At 34.0% G+C, this 21,117-nt stretch overlaps 1 protein-coding gene across 2 annotated transcripts in view; it reads right to left on the reverse strand.

Moving 5' to 3' along the window:
- The window catches only part of gwl (serine/threonine-protein kinase greatwall), a 110,503-nt gene that overhangs the window by 81,345 nt on the left and 8,041 nt on the right, over positions 1–21,117 (reverse strand). For both annotated transcript variants that reach the window (XM_085810866.1, XM_085810865.1), the window contains exons 3-5: positions 20,075–20,175; positions 17,321–17,412; positions 1,154–1,293 (exon numbers count right to left, since the gene is read on the reverse strand). In XM_085810866.1, coding sequence (XP_085666992.1) covers positions 1,154–1,293; positions 17,321–17,412; positions 20,075–20,175 — 333 coding nt within the window. The remainder of the gene's footprint in view (positions 1–1,153; positions 1,294–17,320; positions 17,413–20,074; positions 20,176–21,117) is intronic.

The following is a 21,117-nucleotide window of genomic DNA, read 5'->3' on the forward strand; positions in this document are numbered from 1 at the left end:
AATTATATGGGAGAAAACTCTTACTATGAAAACATTAAAAAGAAGATATTAATTTAAAAAGATGATATTTTTAATTAATTACATAGCTATTTTGTTTTTGCGAAGAACTGTTTTGTAAATTGCGTTTTACACCATTTACTATTTTGTATATTTTTCAGATTTAAAATATTGCATAGTAAAAATTATTATAGTGTTGCCAAAATGGAAAGTGATGTCACTTTATTATACGAGACTGAAATTTTTTTTTTTTTTTTACTTTAATGCTATTTCTTAAATATAGTTTCAATATATTACCATTACCTTCACTTATCAATATTATAATGTTTTAAAAAAATTGTTGAAAACTTACCAGATCTCTGAATCACAAAAATGATGATAAGTCGCCAAATTTCGAACCGATTAATAAAAGTATTCACATCTCCCGCCCAAAAAGTTTTTTTTTAAGAGCTCTTCATAAGAAGATAATGAAATAATTTCAAAATGCTTATGTTTCAGTTATTGCAAAACTAAGGAACCCATTGGGTGATTTGCTGACAAATATGGGTAGATACCCATATTTGTCAGCAAATCACCAAACATATTCCTCCAAAATGGCAATTCACACTCAAAATGGCAGCTGTAAAAACAGATAGAAATTTCAGATGATTAAAATAAAGGACTTAAAAAACCAAAATATATTCCAAAAAAACCTAAGGACCATTAAGGACTGTACTAAACCCTGGCTGAGAGCACTATACTTGGGTTGCCACAAAAATACTTTTTGTCAACAACATCGATTGCCTCATAGCTACTTTGGCAACATACTGCTTTGCTTCGTGAATACTTTTCCATGAATTTTCGCTGCGATGTAGATAATCAGAAAGTACCAAAAATTCTAATAAAAACATTTATTTATTATATCAGAAGTATTAAAACCTTAATAATGTGTATAAATTAAGTAAATTGATTTCAGCAAAGCATACTATAGTTTTCTACCATGATGAAAACTATGTTTCACAAATAAACTTCTGGTGGGATTTTTTTTTAATTTATAAAGCATGGAAAGAAACATGATAAATGCCATAAAAACCAATATTTTTTACTGCATTATAACTTAAAAATATTCAGCTACTTTATCTATTTGACAATCATGTAAAAAGTAATCAAATATTACCTATGAACAATATTGTGCCTGTGCAAATATTCCAATGCCTGGGCAGCTTCTGCAGCATAAAAAACAGCCATGTCTTCATCGAAAAACCCACAAACATGGAGAAGTGATTTTACATCACCTCCGATCATATATTCCATAACCTACAATAAAAATTGTAATATTAATAATTAATTTATAAAATACGATAATATTTCATTACATTAACACAAAATTTTCTATGTATAAAATAGTCATTTAATTCTAAAGATAAACAAAACTCAACCTAAATTTAACATAGGTTTGAAAGAAAAAATACAGAATGAATAACTAAGAAATTTTCAATATTTTAGAAATTTTATCAAATTTACATTCAAAACTGGTATGATTTTCTTACATAGAGCATTCAATTAAATTCCAGATAGTTACTAAAACTACATACTTGGTTGGTTAACTAAAGTACTTAAAGGATATACTCTGCCTAACTCGAAGAATGCTTTCCATTGTGGAATAATTGAAATTTACAGTGGCACTCCAAAGGAACCAAATCTTATAGCAACCCTTTCTTACTTTGCAGAATGTCTTTTGATGGCAGTGAGGAAGCCTTCTGATAAATTTGAATGAAGGTATATTATTTGGTGCATAAAACTGTTTATATGAATGATATGATCTTAAAGTATAGTTTGAAGTTTGTACATATTGCATATAACTGCATACAATAAAGAAAAAAAAATTACTATGAAGATTCAGTTTTTGAACCCCAAGATTGCTAATCGCCATATGGTGAAATAATGTAGTCCTGCGATACCTTACTAAAGAGGTAAGTCAAATATTATTTTAAGCTTTTACAATAAATAGACAATCAATCAATCAATCAAAATTTTTGCTTCCCCCTCCTGCAACTTAATACAACTGGGGTGACACCCGAAATCTACCTCTGTATCAGGCGGGAGGGCCGGACATGTCCGCTGGACCTCTTAAAGAGATTAAACTATTCTCTTGCTACGCCGGGGTGCCTCAAATCCCTGCGCAGACTTTTTATAAAACTCTCTCAAATCCTCCGGGGCTGAACCGGGCTACCGGATGCTTTTACACCACGGGTCTCGGAGACCACCCTGAAGGGAGGACCTCTTCAGACCTGTGTCAATTTGGCGGTCTGACCGGCCGTTGATTCGCTCCTGCCAGTACTATGCGGCTGCCCGTCACCGAAGGTCATTACCCGGAATACGCTGACTGACTACGTTACCAGATCCTCCGGTTCAGGGACTTCTGCAATCCCCCTTGGTCCGGCCGTATAAACGACCTTCCCTCAGGTTCTGGAACCGCCAAGCTCAAAATGCTTTTTCCCCAGAGTACTTTGTCAGGATATAGGATCCAGCCAGTTGCACCCCAGGGGGTAATAATAGACAAGAAAAATATATAAATCATAGATGATATAATTAACTAATAAAGAACATTGTTGATGCATATATATTGCATAGCTGCCATATATATTGCAAACTTTAAAACTGGGAGATTTTTGCAAGAAAACTGGTAGGTTTTCATGCTGCATAACACCACCATTTCAGAAGAACACCAAACTGACTTTAATTCATTTTATAAGTCATGGCTCACACTATTTATAATACAATTCTGATGTAAAATATATTAGCATTTAATTCGATATTCTAAACTTTATGTTCTTTGGCTAATTTCATTTTAAAATTTTCTTGCACTTTCATACTGAGAAAATCACGAATAATGAAGGAAAACTTTTATTTAGTGAAGCACTTTTAAATACAATGAACATACAATTCATAATTAATGTGCATAATATTTGTGTGTGTAAACTTAATAATGCACTCTATATTGAAGTAAACAGATTTAAATATAAATATTAGCTGATTAAACCTTATTTGGTTCTTCATAAAACAATTTTAAAATATCTACAGTGGATTAATATAACTCAGATCCAATGAAATTTAATAAGATCAATCAAATGTAATAAGAAAAAATACAATTTTGATGAAATAAAGTTTAACAATAAAATTATTCTGAAAATCATTATAGGTGGGAACAGGAATTTCTATAATTCAATAACTTTAATGTATTGCTGGGTAACATTTTGCATAACAAAGGCTAAAAATTATGAACTGGGAGATTCAGTGATCTAATCAGAGACCAGGAGATGAAGTGAAAAACTGAGGGAGTTGGAGCAACAATATGAGTTAAAGAACAGTGTTGTTATATATAATTTTGATTTTGATTTACTAAACTAAAAATATTGTTTAAATAATCAATTTAAAAGGGCCAAATTAGCGAAATATAAAAGATCAAGAACAGCCATTAAATCTGTAACTACAAATTACTTATCAGTAAAATTGATAAGGCACTGAAAGATGAAACAATTCATATTTGTGAAAAATTAAGTGGGATTAAGGATTTAACAGATCAACTACTACAAAAAAAAAAAAAAAAAAAAAAAATCTGATGTCTACACCAAATGACTTTCTTGTATGAAATATTAAATTAAATGCACTTTTTGCTGCATTTCATTTAAACTTATTTCCTCAAATTTCATTAGAGATATATTTCTCATTCGATTCAGTTCTCACTTCGCGGTAAGGGGAAAATAAATAAAAACTCAATATATATTCATTAAAAATTGAAAAACAATCAATAAGATATGTTTTACACTTAAAATTAGAGTTTCTATGCAAAAACCAGCAATTCAGCAAGCTGGCAACAAGGCAGATATTTCGGTGCACAAAAATGAAAGTTTAATTTTGGTCCCACTTGGCAAAAAGACAATGAAGGTGCAGAAACTGAATTCACTATTCTAAGTTTCAAATAAAAACAAATATGGCTACTACGGTAAGCAAAATATCTGCAATCCTGACTTAGGTCTCACTCATGTATTCTCCTACTTTCAGCGCTCTATAGCAACTAACTCAGACAGCCAGAACAAAACTTGCAAATCCTGCAAGTTAATCAGCGGCGCATCCAGCGGTACTTGGAACTTGGATGGTAAGCAAAAATTTAGGCTTAGCCACACTTAATAAACTTTTAAATTGTTGATAATCCTGTAAATAATGCATGCAGATTAACTACAGGCAAAAAAACTTTAACCAGAAGATAAGAACATATTTCAACCATTTTTAAAGCAAAAAAATGTGCAATTTACCAACATATAAGAATAAAAAAATAAAAAATAAAAAACTGAGCTCACTGAACCGAGTAACAAGTGGGTATATACACTGAAGTGACAAAAGTCATGGGATAGCAATATGCAAATATACAGATGGAAGTAGTATCGCGTAGAAAATGTATAAATGTGAAGTGCTTTGGCAGGGCTTTCATTTGTGTTTAAGTTATTTATGTGAAGAGGCTTTGACGTTGATGGCCGCATAACGAGATTTAACAGACGTTGAACGCAGAATGGTAGTTGGAGCTAGACGCATTTCGGATATCGTTAGGGAATTCAACATTCCGAGATCCACAGTGTCAAGAGTGTGCCAAGAGTATCTAATTTCAGGCATAACATCCCACCATGGACAGCGCAGTGGCCGACCACCTGCACTTAACGACCGAGATCAGCGACGTCTGCATAGAGTTGTCAATGTTCACATACAAGCAACACTGTGTCAAATAACCACAGAAATCAATGTGGGACGTACGAGGGACGTGTCTGATAGGACAGTGCGGCGAAATTTGTCTTCCTTGGGCAATGCTAGCAGAAGACCGACTCGAGTGCCTTTACTGACAGCACAACATCGCCTGCAGCGACTCTCGTGGGTTGTGAGCATATCGGTTGGTCCCTAAACAAATGGAAAACCGTGGCTTGGTCAGATGAATCACGATTTCAGTTGGTAAGAGTTGATGGTAGGGTTTGAGTGTGGCGCAGACCCCACGAAGCCATGGACCCAAGTTGTCAACAAGACACTGTTCAGGCTGGTGGTGGTTCCATAATGGTCTGAGCTGTTTTTACATGGCATGGACTCGGTTCTCTGGTGCAACTGAACCGATCATTGACTGGAAATGGATACCTTCAGCTACTTGGAGATCACTTATAGCCATTCATGGACTTCACGTACTCAAACAACGATGGGATTTTTATGGATGACAATGCACCATGTCACCGGGCCACAATTGTTCACGATTGGTTAGAAGAACATTCTGGACAATTCCAGCGAATGATCTGGCCACCTAGATCGCCCGACATGAATCCCATCGAACATTTATGGGACATCATCGTGAGGTCAGTTCGTGCCCAAAACCCTGCACCGTCAACACTTTCACAATTATGGACATCTATAGAGGCAGCATGGCTCAATATTCCTGAAGGGGATTTCCAACGACTTGTTGAGTCCATGCCACGTCGAGTTGCTGCACTCCGCCAGGCAAAAGGAGGACCGACAAAATATTAGGAGGTATCCCATGATTTTTGTCACTTCAGTGTATATACATAATAATTTATAATAAGTTTATGCTACATAGTTTTAATTACTATGGCTCTTATGCGAATAAATTGGGATGTTCTTTCACAGTTATAGGATTAAATTTACAATTGAAGTAGGTGGCAGAAAATGGTTTCGACTTCTGCTTTTGCATCATTAAATCTCCATTGGGAACTGATATTTTTTCTTAATAAATTGGACATTAAAATGTAACGCTATGATATGAAAAAATATAATTTAATGATATTAGAAATTTGAATTCTAATAATTTAGTAAAGTATATAAAGAATTCTTAGATTTTTAATGATTTTTAGGGAAGGTTATTAAGATAAATATTTTTATTTCTGAAATTTTGTTGAAAATTTTGAATTTGAATTTTATAATTATTCTAAAAATGAAGTAGATATAAAAAAAATAAGTGAAATTAGTACTGTAACCAATCCTTTAACATAAACTGTTGGACTAACTGTGACAACAAGGCTGCCCTCTGGTGAGTAGCCAGAGAAGTACTTCAGTAAATGCCAAGGCTCCCACTTGATAGGTTGTACCAGACTTTTGCTCTGTATTTTTTCTTAAAGTTAAATGTAATGTCCGTGTGTAACTTAAACCTGTTAATAAATACTTGTTACACTATACAGGACTCTTCTATGACCCTATCTAAAACGACCTTTTCATAGCACAGATAAGTAATATGAAATTATGGTAAATGCATATTAAAAGTTAGGGGTGATTGTGTGTTAAGTATAAAGTATGACGAAGGTGTACTGGGTTCCTAAAAAAGAGGCCTGTAATTATCTCTGTATAGTTTTTCCTTTTACCCTCTTCATGTAAGATAATGATGGAGGCTCTCATTTTATGAGTGTGTGTAATTTGTTTTACTATTATTTTATATATATATATATATATATATATATATTTTTATTGTGAAATGTATAAGTGCAGTTCTCAAAGGTCAGTAACCTTATGCAAGGAACGGAGGCTTTTTCAAGTAACTGCCTAGGCACCCTGGGTCACCAGTGCAGAGAACACACTGGTTAGCTCAAGACAGACAGCCCTATTGATGGATATGTTTGTTTAGAAGTATTGCGAGGCCTTTCAGTTTAGTAAAATCAGGAATTGTAAATGAAAGATAATAACAGTGAAACCATAATTTCTGAAACTGTTACCCCTATTATATTTATGGTGTTAAAATATAATTTATCAGTATGGAAATTAGTATCATAAATATTTATGTGCATTACATTTAATTATAAGTAATGATTATCTAAAAGGTTTTATTATATTTTGCGATAACAAGAACCTTCCCTGAAGAATTATTATTATGTGAACTGTCAAACAAAAAGACTTTTGAACTGAAATGCTGAAAAATTCAATAGGACTCTAAAAATTAAAAATTTATTTTAAAAAAATTGATATTTATAAATTATACTTTTATAGAATCAAAATTTTATGATTAATGTTTTTCTTTTACATATGCTAGCGCTTTAACGCTTTTTCTTAAAAAAGGCTTCTCTGCCGCTATGCCTTTTTCTTCTTGAAGGGGGGGATTATGTAAGAAAAAGTAAAAGATTAAATTAGCAGTGTAAATTAATTCCTTTTCTCTATTCTAAAAACAGTAATCCCTCTCTGCACAGCATCATTTCAAGAAAAATCTATGTCATATGACTCTTAAGTAATTATGATGATGTAAGCGGAGCTAAAACTCTTAACAGCCAATAATAATTTTACAGCAATATTAACCCAGCGGAAGTCGCACCAAGAAAAGTTACTAGAGTGGGCGCGTGGTGTATCACATACCCCAATATTTAAAATACGATAAAAATAGTTTTATTTAGTTTTAAGCGGTTTTTCTTGTTCTCGTGTATTATAAATACGTGAATAATAATTGGGTTTCAAAAAATTAATTTCCAAAATAATCTTAGAGTTAAAATTAATATAAATGAAAATAATTTAAAAATAAACATCATGCCTCTAAGTTTCATTGCATCTCTAATAAACAATGCTTATTTTATTTCTTCACACTTTGAACGAAATACATTTATGTGTTCTTGGCACAGAATGTTTTCACATTTTAAACATTGCATTCACGTTCTTCTGTCCTTGGCGCGAGGGCAATTTATCACATCTTTCATACTTAGTTGTTTCGAATTTCATGTATTCGTTTTAATTCTTTGTCGAAACTTCTGCTTTTGTTTTGTATGCAGTACGTCAGTTTCTTGGTAAAGTATTAATCTCTGATCTTTGTTCAATACATTAGCATTACAATTTCATTAATTGTAATGCTAAGTTCTTCAAAAACTGACTTTTGTTTCTGGTTGGTGAATTAGCAGTTGAATGTAATATAATTCAAGCATTTATTACAGCAACATTCAGTGCAGGAAAGAAAATCATCATTGGCCACCTCCTTGTTTTTCTGGCAATTGAATAATTGGCTGGCATATCCACTGCTCCTTTAGTCATATTATTATAAAAACATATAATTCCTGACGTTTTATTTTCTCCAATAGTATCATCTATAGTATGATCGTTATGTAATGTTGAAAGCATAAGAACAGTTTTTCCTTTTTTAGGAACATTAGAAATTAACGTTTTATCTTTTTCAAAACGAAAACACTGTAGAAAATATTCCTACTTTCGTCTTCAGTTTCCGAAATGCAATCTTCATCGCTTTCAAATATTTCTAATAAATATCACAGGCGTTGCATATGCAATTCATAAGGAGTCTTTCTTTTTTCGATAAGGTGGTTAGAAATTTTCAAGAATTTAATGTCAAGTACTTTAAAATCACTTGCGAGTAGAAATATTTACTGTTACACTCCAGAAATAAATTTCTGAACTAAATATTCGGCCAGAAAAACACTTACGCGGACAGGCGCGTGGGGTGTGTCATGCCCCAGTTCCAACAAAATACCGATAAATCTGTTTCTGAAACACACAGGCAAAGAAAAAGCTGTTCTGAAAGTCAACCACAACTAGAAACTCAGCTACTAAATGCAGCACAGAATTTCAGTTTCACAAGTTAGGAATATTCCACTTTTATGTAGGGGTGGGGTATGACACACCCCACGTGCCTTCCTGCGGGTTAACCATACAATCAGAATGCTTTGAGAACCAAAACTAACTCAGTCTGACTTCAGATTTCATCCTGAACATTACGCACTTGCTTTGGCCTAGCTACACTGCTGTTTGTCTGCCCCTTCGTTTTTGCTACAAAGTTATCGAAAATGTAAGCCTTTTGGAACAGACGCATTTAATGTGCCGACTTGTGTGTAACTGCAACATGTTGCTAAAATAATACTGATAAAATAAAACTGAAGATTTTAATCTGCATCAGTGGCGGCTCGTGGCTAAAATTAGTGGGGGTGCTGTTCCAAAAAAAATTTAACCTTTCTTTTAAAATTGTGTAAAAGGAAACAAACATTATAAAAAGAAAATTTATTTTGAAACTTATTGAAATCTTACAAGAAGAAAATTAAACATTTCTTAATTACTTTAACCAAAATTGTTACAGTTCAATCTTTGTCTATTTATTTAAAAATGAAATCCATTCTTCTTGTTTTAATTTGCACGAAAAGATCAATAATTTTTCCCTTGATCTCTGGATGACAATTGAAGAAATTTTTCTTTATTGAAAGCAATGCAAGTGCATTTAGTCTTTTTGAATTCTTAGTTCTTAAAAGTTTTCATTCTTTTCAATGTTGAAAAGCAGCGTTCTGCCCCAGATGTAAGTCATGGGAACTCTCAAGAGAATTTTTATCAGTTTTGTAATTTCACTAAGAACATCATCTAGATTATTTTCAAAGATAACTTTCAGTAGCTCAATTAATTTACAGTATTCATGGATATCACACCTACAATAGAATACTTTTAGTTCAGTTTCAAGCTTTTCCTTGTCAATCATTGGATATTTTGTTAAACAATTTAGCAGCTGTTAAGTGTTTAGTGGAAGAATATCTGTGCATTATATCAATACTTAGTATAAAGTCACTGTATTTCCTTAGCTTCTGCCATCAGTGTCTTTGGAAAATTCTCACAGTACTTTGAGTTTCTTAATTCTAAAATAGCAGTTTTGAAATTTGTTATACAGTTAAAAGTCGTTAATCTGGACTCGTCGGAACTTCGGCGATTCCGGATTATCAATTTTTCCGGATTATAGATCATCAGTTTAAATCTCGTAAGATGGCATGCAGAAATTCTAAAATTAAAAATATGAAACCGTAATTTATGAAATAAAGAACAATTATGATGTAAAGGGTATCAAAATTTACAAAAAAAAAGCTTAATATTTATTTGTTTACTTTATTAAACATTTCTTTCAATGTAAGTTGTTTAAGTTGCTTCGTTTTATGTGATAATACTTTCTCTTTAATTCTATAAACAGACATAATTTCTTGTTCAGTTACAAAGTTCCGCCGTTCAAGTCCCGTAATTGCTGTGCCGAGAATACCGACTAACTTGTCAATCGAAATTTTTTCATTTTCACTAACCTCTTTGTCACATTCTTCATGTCTTTATAAATTTTTTGCAGCAATTCCAATTTTTGTTTGATGGACATCGAAACATACTTTCGTTTTGTAGATCCTTTGGGAGCTCCAGAATCAGAAATTCTATTTGACATAATTGAAAGTTCAAGTTTACTTTTATAAAATTGCTCTAACACTCTGCAAAAAATAATAAGCCGGATCCAATTCGAAGATTAAGGAACAACGCAATCTGCAGCATTAACTGCAATAGATAATTAGATAATTTTAGCTTATACCGTCCATTATACATAAAACGCACACGCGATAACATATTCTGCGCTTGCGCACACGCATATGCGCAGTCGTAAAGGTCTTACGCGCACGCATAAACACCTATGCGCATGTGTCAATGCGGTACATGCGCAGAAAGTTTTTAGCTTTGAGGTCCGGATTATAGATCATTCCGGATTATGGGTGTCCGAATTAATGACTTTTGACTGTATATTCATTAACTTTAAACACATTTCTCTGGATTGCATTTAGTTGTATATTATTTCAACATGAGGCACCTGATAAAAAAGCTCTAGCCAAAACTTGAAATTATCATCATTTAGATATTTTAAAATTCCTGTTGCTTTTGAAATAGTTTGATCTACATTTGATGTTGACTGAATTTCAGTAGGGCAATTTTTTAAAGGTTGCAAATTTTCATGAACTCTGTTTATGGTCCGTATGATAAAGTTTCACCTTATGGAGAAATACCACACACGCGGAGTAAAAAGAAATCACGTTTCCAACAACATGCCAGATTTTCGGCACTGTAAGAGCGACAGTGCTCTTCTCTCTACCCGGTTCACACGCTTTCTGTGCGTGCATGTGCAGAACAGCCAAACACCACGTCCTGGAAATGTGGAACGCGCAGTTCCAAACAAAGACATTCATACCTTTTTCACAAAGTGAAGGATGGCTACTGACATTAAGCTTAAGGGTTATGTATTGTAAAAGTGTAAAGACAGAATTAAAGACTAAAGGGCACACTATATTAACTATTAAAAATAATAATAAGTGGAAATAGGGGGTGCTACAGTTCCACAGTGCTTATTATGAGCCGGCACTGATCTGCATTCGCCTCCCAATTTCCTAGTCATTATGGATCAACACTGCTACGCCATCCAAAATCCTGCTCCTGAATATATTATATATACAGTCAAAAGTCGTTAATCCGGACTCGTCGGGACTTCAGCGATTCCGGATTATCGATTTTTCCGGATTATAGATCATCAGTTTAAATCTCGTAAGATGGCATGCAGAAATTCTAAAATTAAAAATATGAAACCTTAATTTATGAAATAAAGAACAATTATAATCTAAAGGGTATCAAAATTTACAAAAAAAAGCTTAATATTTATTTGTTTACTTTATTAAACATTTCTTTCTATGTAAGTTCTTTTAAGTTGCTTCGTTTTATGTGATAATACTTTCTCTTTAATTCTATAAACAGACACGATTTCTTGTTCAGTTACAAAGTTCCGCTGTTCAAGTCCCGTTAATTGTTGTGCCGAGAATACCGACTAACTTGTCAATCGAAATTTTTTCATTTTCACTAACCTCTCTGTCACATTCTTCATGTCTTTATCCATTTTTTGCAGCAATTCCACTTTTTGTGTGATGGACATCGAAACATACTTTCGTTTTGTGTGATCCTTTGGAAGCTCCAGAAACGGAAATTCTATTTGACATAATCGAAAGTTCAAGTTCACTTTTATAAAATTGCTCTTACAGTCTGCAAAAAATAATAAACCGGATCCAACTCGAAGATTAAGAAACAATGCAATCATCAACATTAACTGAAATAGATAATTAGATAATTTTAGATTATACCGTCTGTTATACATAAAACGCGCACGCGAAAACATATTCTGCGCTTGCGCAAACGCATATGCATAGTGGTAAAAGGTCTTACGCGCATGCGTAAACGCCTATGCGCATGTGTCAATGCGGCGCATGCGCAGAAAGTTTTTAGCTTTGAGGTCCGCATTATAGATCATTCCGGATTATGGGTGTCCGAATTAACGACTTTTGATTGTATATATATATATACCGTAATTTCCGGAAGAAACGCCATGGCGTTTACGTGTTTAAAACTTAAATTTTCAGCAGGTGCGGCGTTTAGGTGCACTAAAAATAAAATATTTCCTATGATGGTCATTCCTATGATTTCGTTGTTGCAACATAGTTTGGATGGCCTTGTCATTGTACATAGACTGGTGCTGTTCCCACAGAAACGACCACTCAGTTGCTTTTTGCGAACGTTATTTTGTTTACATTCTTTCCCTTGAACGGACCTACATGCCTTATTCACTCTAAATTGGATCTCAGAACAATAACATTCTTCCTCCTTTCAAATCAACATTCTCATCAGTTTGAATAGTCTCTCTCCTCTACCATTCGATGAACATTCCAGGACACATCCTCTCCCCACCCCTGCCTTTTCTGCAATTTGTTTCAAAGGCGGACACGACTCCAACTGCGTCACAATAACAAACTCTGACGTATTTCCCCTTTTGCATGAATCGATTTTTCTTGGCATTCTGCCAAATACAGATCCCATCAGTTTGGGTAGAAGTACTTGTTTTGTAAGAAGGGAGCGGAAAATTTTTGAAAATGGCACCTGAACAGCACAGAATCTATACTGCTGGTTTTAAGATTAATGTAATTTAACATGCTGAACAAATTGGAAATAGAGCAGCAGCTCGAGAGTTTGAAGTGGACGAGAGATGTGAAAAAGAACTGAAAAAGAACTTCTTAAAAATATGCCACAACACAAACGAGCCAAAAGAAGTAGTACTGTAAGGTGGCCGAATCTACAGGACGACCTTGCAAACTGGATAAAGGAGCAATGAGGAAACGGAATGGCAATTTCGATTGTAAAAATTCGCTTACAAGCAAAATTTATAGCAAACCAAATGAACATAAATGATTTTAAAGGAGGGCCTTGCTGGTGTAGCAGACTTATGAAAAGAAAAAATATTTCTGTGCGTACTAGAAAAATAATTACCAATGGACTGGCAGGATAAAAAGGCATCTTTTTCTAAAATATGTGACAGTTATTATTGACAAAAAAAAAAAAAAAAAAAAAACTTCTTTGGTCACAGATAAAAAATATGGATGAAACGCCGTTAGCTTTCGACTCTTTGCAGAATTGTTGATGAAACTGGTACAAAAACTGTATCTGTGCTTATGACGGGGCATGAAAGAACATCATTTACATGTGTGTTAGCTTGTGCCACGAACGATGACAAGCTAAAGCCGATGATCATTTTTAAACGAAAGACTATTCCGAAGGGAGATTTTCCTAATGACGTAATTATATGTGCAAACGAGAACGGCTGGATGTGCGAAACAATCATGCATGAGTGGCTACAAAAAGTTTGGTAATGTCGTAAGGGATCTTTTTTCCAACCAAAAGGGTTATTGATAATAGATTCCATGAGTGCTCATTTACTTGAGTCGGTGAAAACCAGATGTCAAAAATTGTCTACGACCGTGGCAATAATTCCTGGTGGTTTGACAAAAATCTTACAACCATTAGATTTGTCAGGTAATAAATCCTTCAAAGCTGAAGTCCGAAAGCGGTGGGAGTGTTGGATGAGTGAAGGATTGCATGCATATACCAAAAGCGGTAAAATGCATCTTATGAAGAAGTTGCAAAGTGGGTAGGAAGTGCGTGGAAATCAGTAAAAACATTGTCAATAATAGCAGGGTTCAAAGAAGTTGAAATTATATCCTTAGATAAAGAGACTGTAAACCAAGAGGATGAATGTGACTATCAGGTAGACTTAAATCAGGATTTACTAAATCTTTTTAATTCAGATAGTGAAGAATCAGATTTTGATGACTTTATATGATGTATAGTTTGCTGTAATTCCTTTTGTAAGTAAAATTAAAAATTTTCTTTTGTCATCCAAATTTAATATTTCATTGTTGCAACATTTTTTATAATATAGTCTGAGTATTACAAACATGGACTTCTTTAGTGGGTAAATATAAGTATATACGTGAATGTAAATATATTTTCAACATTTCTTACCTTTAATTTATTTTTGAGTTATGGTTTCATTTCATACATTTTTTTTAACTGATATGTCATATATCATGACTTAGGTTGAGATTGTGCATCTATATGGCCCACGACGATGTCACGTGCAATTGAATCTATTGCGGGTTTTACGCTGATGCGGCATTTCTGTATAACTTTAATTTTTTTCCTGCCATTTACACTGATGTGGCCTTTTTTCCAGAAATTACTGTACATATATATACACTTACTGGCCATTAAAATTGGATCACCAGGAAGGAACGATCTAACGAACGTCAAAATCACATGAAAGGAAGAAGTAGTTGGGATATGCAAGTGATTAGTATTTTAGCCCATTTAGATGATGCAGGAGGGAGAAACAGCATCTGAAGCACTGCATAAAAGGAAAATTGTGTAGTGGATTTCTTGTTCAGAAAGTGCTTTGGAAGTTTGGAGTTTGCTCGGAATATTGTGTTATGCCTCGAATAAGAAGAGGAAATGCTTACCAGCAAGTTTTAAAATTCGATGCAGGCAGTGTCCTTGCCTATCGAAAGTGCAGATTATTGTTCCGTGATACCACCAGTCGCATTGGTCGACATCCAACCACTGTCATGCGAATATGGAATAAATGGATTGCTGAAGGTAATAATGAACGGGACAGGATCTCAACGCCCCATGACTAATGCCAGAGAGGACAGACATATTGTGAGGTCAGCATTCCAAAACAATATGACCACATCATGGCCAATTAGCCAGGAAATGTTCATGTTTGCAGCACTCCCAGTATCAGCTCGTAAGGTGCATCGACGTTTGTAGTAATGTGACCATTACTTCAGCTTCCCTTGAAAATGCAGAACAGAGAGACGGTGACTCTGCTAGGTACAAAGCTAGGTACAGGAGTGTCACAATGTCATCTTTTCAAATGAGTCCCGTTTCTACGTGCTGTATTCTGATGGCCGTATATGTGTCTGGAGTGTCCGAGGTAACCGCACGTCGTCTGCTTGCATTCAGTATTGACATAAGGGCAATGCACCTGATGTAATGGTTTGGGCAGCCATTGGGTGCACAACACACACATCTCTAGTTCATATCGACGGTAATTTACATTTCTGACATCTTACGTCCAGTGGTTGTGCCCTATCTTCGAAACATGCCGAATGCCATCTTCCAACAAGATAATGCAAGACCACATGTTGCATGTCATGTTCTGACTTTCCTCAATACACAGGGTACTCAACTGCTGCCCTGGCCTGCACAATCTCCAGATCTGTCACCCATTGAAAACATCTGGTCATTGGTATCTGAGAAACTATCCCACCACCCTTCTCCAGCTAATATGGTTGATAAAGTGTGGCATAGACTTGAAGCAGCATGGAACGAGTTGCCCATTTCTGTCATTCAAGCCCAGTTTGACTCCATGCCTAATGGGGTAAGGGCCATTTTAGCTGCCAGGGATGGCAGCTGTTTCTACTAATTTCGCATTCCTGTAAACCTCGAAAATGCTTACAAATTTAATCATTTTGTCTTCATGCCATACTGTTTATGTGCAGTAAATATCTATTTTGTACTTGCTTTCCTTCATGGTATTGCAATTTTAATGGCCACCAGTGAGTGTTCTTTTAGTGCAGCCAATTGCAACGAAAGAGATAGGTGCACAATTACATATTACAGCAGTCCTATGCACAAAATTTCAACATTCTGAGGCTACTTGTTTTTGAGTTATGCGAGATATAGACGCCATGAAAAAAATCTCTTCTGAATCTATTTTAAATCAGTTTCATAATTTGTTTGGAGAAAAAGAGTCCTTTGTTCTGTCCTTACGTGCAGATGTTATACAAAAAGATCATCAAATTGCATTCAATAGATGTCAAAATGGATATTTTCATTGAAATATGATACCTGGAATTTTTTGTGATTACAATACTTTCTTTACTTCATACAAGGAAGTAAAAAGAATAGCTTAAAATCATTAGGTAAAGAAATACTTAAGTTCACTGACGTGAAGGCTACAGAAGATGAAGCTTTAGCATCCAAAGAATACTCTGAAAAAATAATATTTAACTATTAATAATAAAATGTGAAATTTTGCCTTTGTATTTAACAAAGGGAAAGTTTCTTGTTTTATTACAGAAACTGAAAGTAAATAAAATAAAAAGTCTATTGAATTAGTCCAGAAACCTGTAGTGAAGTGAGTTTTGCAAATATTTCTGATATGCTGAAATTATCAAAATTTTATGGTGACTCCATTTTTTTTTTTTTTTTTTTTTAATTTGGAGCCAATTTGAAAATGCTATTTATAACAATGGTAACTTAATTAAAATCGAGAAATTTACTTAGTTGGAGACATTGCTAGCCAGAGCCAGATGAAACTCTACTAGCAACTTTACCTTTAACTGATGAAAATTACGACCATTGTATTAAATAGCTGACTGAAAGATTTGGGAGAAGAGGCATAATTATAAATAGCCACATGACAAAGGCTACTGATAGAATTTCAATGCTGTAAGTATTTTATTTTGGCACATAAAATTTTTTATGTGAACATTGTCATCTTATAATACAAAGTGAAGATTATACACATTGTGTATAACTGCATACAACAGAGAATTAAAATTACTATGAAGATTCAGATTTTGAGCTCAGAGACTGCTATCATCACATCCACTAAGAAACATTCTATGCAAAATTGTACTTAAAATTTTGATTTTATGCTTAAAGGAGGAAAAGCATGAAGTCAGTTTGTTCAGTTCGTTAAAAAAAAAATTTTTTTTAATTCAAATCTGAGACTTAATACTTAAGGTTCATAATGTTAGTTAACTAAAGTACTGAAAGCCATTAGTCTCAACAATTAAGCTAAACTAGAAATTCAAAATAGAAGAATAAAATTCCATGTTGTTTTTTTACATGCAAATATTATCAGTATAAGAACACATTCTTAACTACTGCTGTTTGTCTCTCCCACTGATTATTCTGTGTATACTTACACAAACATTTTTATGGGAAAAAAAATAGGCTGCCCTACCTATTCCTCCTTCCTTCCTCAGCACTGCAAAATTATGAATAATAAAATAATTAGCTATAAAACAACGTAGAATTATATCTTTCAAAATCGCAATATTTCTTTTCATATCATGCCTCGATAAGTAAGTAAATGATACATAAAAAAAAATTCCCAATAAATCACAATTTTCTAAAATCTATGATCAATACTCACCAAATATATATTTGTTTTTGACTGCAAAGAATAGAAAAGCTGTACAACAAAAGGGCTTCTACTAAGGGCCAAGGCATCTCTCTCAGTTAACACTACAAAGACATAAAAATTCATGAAAAACTAAAAATAAATGCAACGTGACATAATACAGTATTTTTCACTCAAAGCAATATCATGCATTTTGCCCACCCCACCTTTGGCTCGGTACTACATGAAACATAATGTGGCAGGTAACAGAAGACGGAAACACCAGTATTTTACCATCATATTGGACAGTTAGATAGGTATTGTTCCATGCTTTCCCCAAGCTAGGATCTGCTTCGTGCTGTGGTTTAGCAAGAAATATAAAGGAATAATAGTGGGAGAGATTTTTTTTCTTTAATAAAAAACTGCAAATTACTATGAAGATCTACTGTGCAACTGCAAAAAGGGAGAAATTGGCATCCTACACATCCAGCCTGTGAGGGCCCACCAGTGGCCAAACAGTAAAGTCGCTGAACACTGGTAGTTCGGTCCAAGGTTCGAATCCCGAGAACGGGCTGGCTGCATGGGCGTTTTTGTGGTTTTCCCCATGTGTAACATGTATACGAGCCAGTTTCTCTTAGAAAGGGAAACACGAAGGCATCCCTCACCTTAGGCAGATAGCTCTAGTGTGCTTTGCCGTAATTAAATAAACTAAAACTAAACATCCAGCCTGTGTGCTGCCAAGATATCAAGGATAGCCTTGATTTTTGGCATGAGTGCCTTTTGTTTGATGATATAGCATCGATACAATATTCTATCAATCTGTATTGTTCAGAAATCTCAGATGAAGGCTGGATGTCAGTTCACAGCTCATCAGGTATAAGGTTCACTGTGGCAGAAGAACATGCTTATATTATAATATACTTTCTCCCTCCTTTTTGCATGTCTTTGTGGTGTAATGGTAGCACACTCGGCACATATTCAAATCCCTGCGAAGGCTTTTCTGATTTTTCATGTCTTTTGGTTTAAAAAAAAACCTAACGTCTCAATGACATTATTTTCTTTTTATAAATAAATGTTCAGGAAAATGCATAATTTTGTTGTGTCTATCGATTTTAAAGTTATGATGAGAAAACAAGGAATAGGTACATATCTCACTTATGCAATGATTCCAATCAATGTTATGTTATTGTGTAATGTAATCAACTATGTTATGATTCATTTAAAGTAAGCTTTGGTTTACAGAACTCAATAACATTAGCGTTTAACACCATTAGTAAATGAATCATATTGCAGTGATAAAAGAAATGTATTATCCAACAAACTCCTTTGTGTTTAGACACCTTTTTCTTCCCAACATAAGCAAAGTGTACACAGTCATTTCAGCTTTGAGTTGCATATTAATTTCACGAGGCAGTTATCTGAATATGGCCTTCTTTTCTGAAGTGCATCTCTTTCCTGTAAAAAGAAAAAAAAACAATAACCGCTTCTTCATATCTTGTGAAATCGTAAATCCTTGCAATAAAGAATCTATCCAGCAAACAAAACTTGTGACACCTTATGCCAAAAACAAAAGCACAGAGTGGTATGGCTTTGATGGAAAATACTAATACAGTGATTATATATATATATATATATATACACTCAAAAGTCTTTAATCCGGACATCCATAATCCGGAATGATATATAATCCAGACCTCAAAGCTACAAACTTTCTGTGCATGCGTAAACACATAATATGTATTATGCGCATGCGTAAACCGCTTCTTCATATCTTGTGAAGTCAACAACATGTGTAAACAACATGTGTCAACAACATGTGTAAACGTATTATGCGCATGCGTAAACACATAATATGTTTACGCATGCGCATAATACGTTTACACATGCACGTTTAATATATAACGGACGGTATAAGCTAAGCTAAAACTAGCTAATTATCTATTTCAGTTAATGTTGCAGATTGCGTTGTTCCTTAATCTTCTAATTGGATCTGGCTTATTATTTTTTGCAGACTGTTAGAGCAATTTTATTAAAGTAAGCTTGAATTTTCGACTATGTCAACAAGAATTTCCGATTCTGAAGCTGCCAAAGGATCTACAAAGCGAAAGCATGTTTCGATGTCCATCAAACAAAAAGTGGAATTGCTGCAAAAAATGGATAAAGGCATATCCTTTGTTTCTTTAACCATTCCAAAATCTGTTTATCAATTTCACGCTGCTCTGCGGAAGGGGGGGCGACGGCGCAGCGCGCAATGAACTGGAAGTTGATCTGTCAGCACTATCCTTATCTTCAGGGCAGATGTTTTTATTTTATTCGGCTTATAATTCCTTACTAAATGTAGTATTTCATCTCGATGTACTCCATCTTTGATATGATTTAAATCAAATCCCTCGTCATTATAAATATCACAAATACACATCAAATAGTTTTCAGGTTGGAATTTTCTAATTTCGACTATGCGTAATTGAAATGCATATTTACGCATGCGCGCATTGAAAGAAATGCTTAATAAAGTAAACAAATAAATATTAAGCTTTTTTTTTTTTTTTTTTTTGTAAATTTTGATACCCTTTAGATCATAATTGCTCTTTATTTCATAAATTACTGTTTCATATTTTTAATTTTATAATTTCTGCATGCCATCTTACCAGATTTAAACTGATGATCTATAATCCGAATATATATATGTGTGTGTGTGTAACATGATTTATAATATATAATTACAGAAATGTATGTCTATGCACCATGACTTACAATTACAGAGAATTTAAATAATCCAAAATTTACCTTGTTTCATCATATTCTTGTTCACCATAACTTTCTTCTTCATCACTTTTACTGCAAATATTTGATCAGGCTTCTCATTCTTATGGCACAGGAAAACTTTCCTAAAAAAATAGAAAATTTTAAACTGGGCCAAAGGATGGAAAAAAAAAAAATTGAGCCCTCTTCTGGGTGGGGGGGGGGGGTGATTTTCTGCTTCTGAAGAAAAGAAGTGAATTTATCTACATCAATCTAGGATTGCTTTTTTGCTAATTTTAAATTTTACATTGATGCTTTTTCCTTCTATTTAAGACAAGGGAAAAAAATGTAATTAATAAAATGGCATGAATATCGTATAACTATATACTCTCACACACAGAGAGGTAGAAAATGCACATTTTATTCATGTTACTTTGAGATTTTTACAAGAATATGAATATTCCTTTTACTTATGCTTTCTGAATTAAGGGATTAAGGGATGAAAATAACTTGGAAACAACATTTCCTGCAGATAGCCAATTAATCTCCACATTGTACTACAGCAGAAATATAATATGAAAAATCATAAGTAATATTTGAACACAATAAAGAAAATACAATTCATTGGACTGAGACTGAACAGCACCAATATTGGGAAGAAACACATCCCTAAGGAAAACATACAATTAGACAAAAATGCATTGTTAAATTGCCTAGATTTTATATAAAACTGATGAAATAAGATAAATCTTGTAACACAAAGACTGATGCATTTAATGTCATGCAGCCGCAGCCCCACAATCCACAGATAGTAACATTCTGAAAGATACAATAAGATCTTAATGATTCAACATCAGTACAAATGATTTCTTATGAATTAACAGGAACAGGTTGAATATCAAATTGTCCTTCTGAAGACAGTCATTAAAACCAAACTACTGTCACAAATACTTGCACTGCTGTCATAAGAGACCTGGACATGAACAGCAATGTCTGGTGCGTCGTTGGTACACCTTGGTTCTTTTTTAGCAATGATGATCACCGAGTGACAGTCTGAAAGCAATGCAAGCTCATCCTTCACACACCAT

The sequence above is a fragment of the Stegodyphus dumicola genome, chromosome 2, assembly GCF_044657685.1.
Source record: "Stegodyphus dumicola isolate Sdum_Otavi_A_Nest chromosome 2, ASM4465768v1".
NCBI lineage: Eukaryota > Metazoa > Arthropoda > Arachnida > Araneae > Eresidae > Stegodyphus > Stegodyphus dumicola.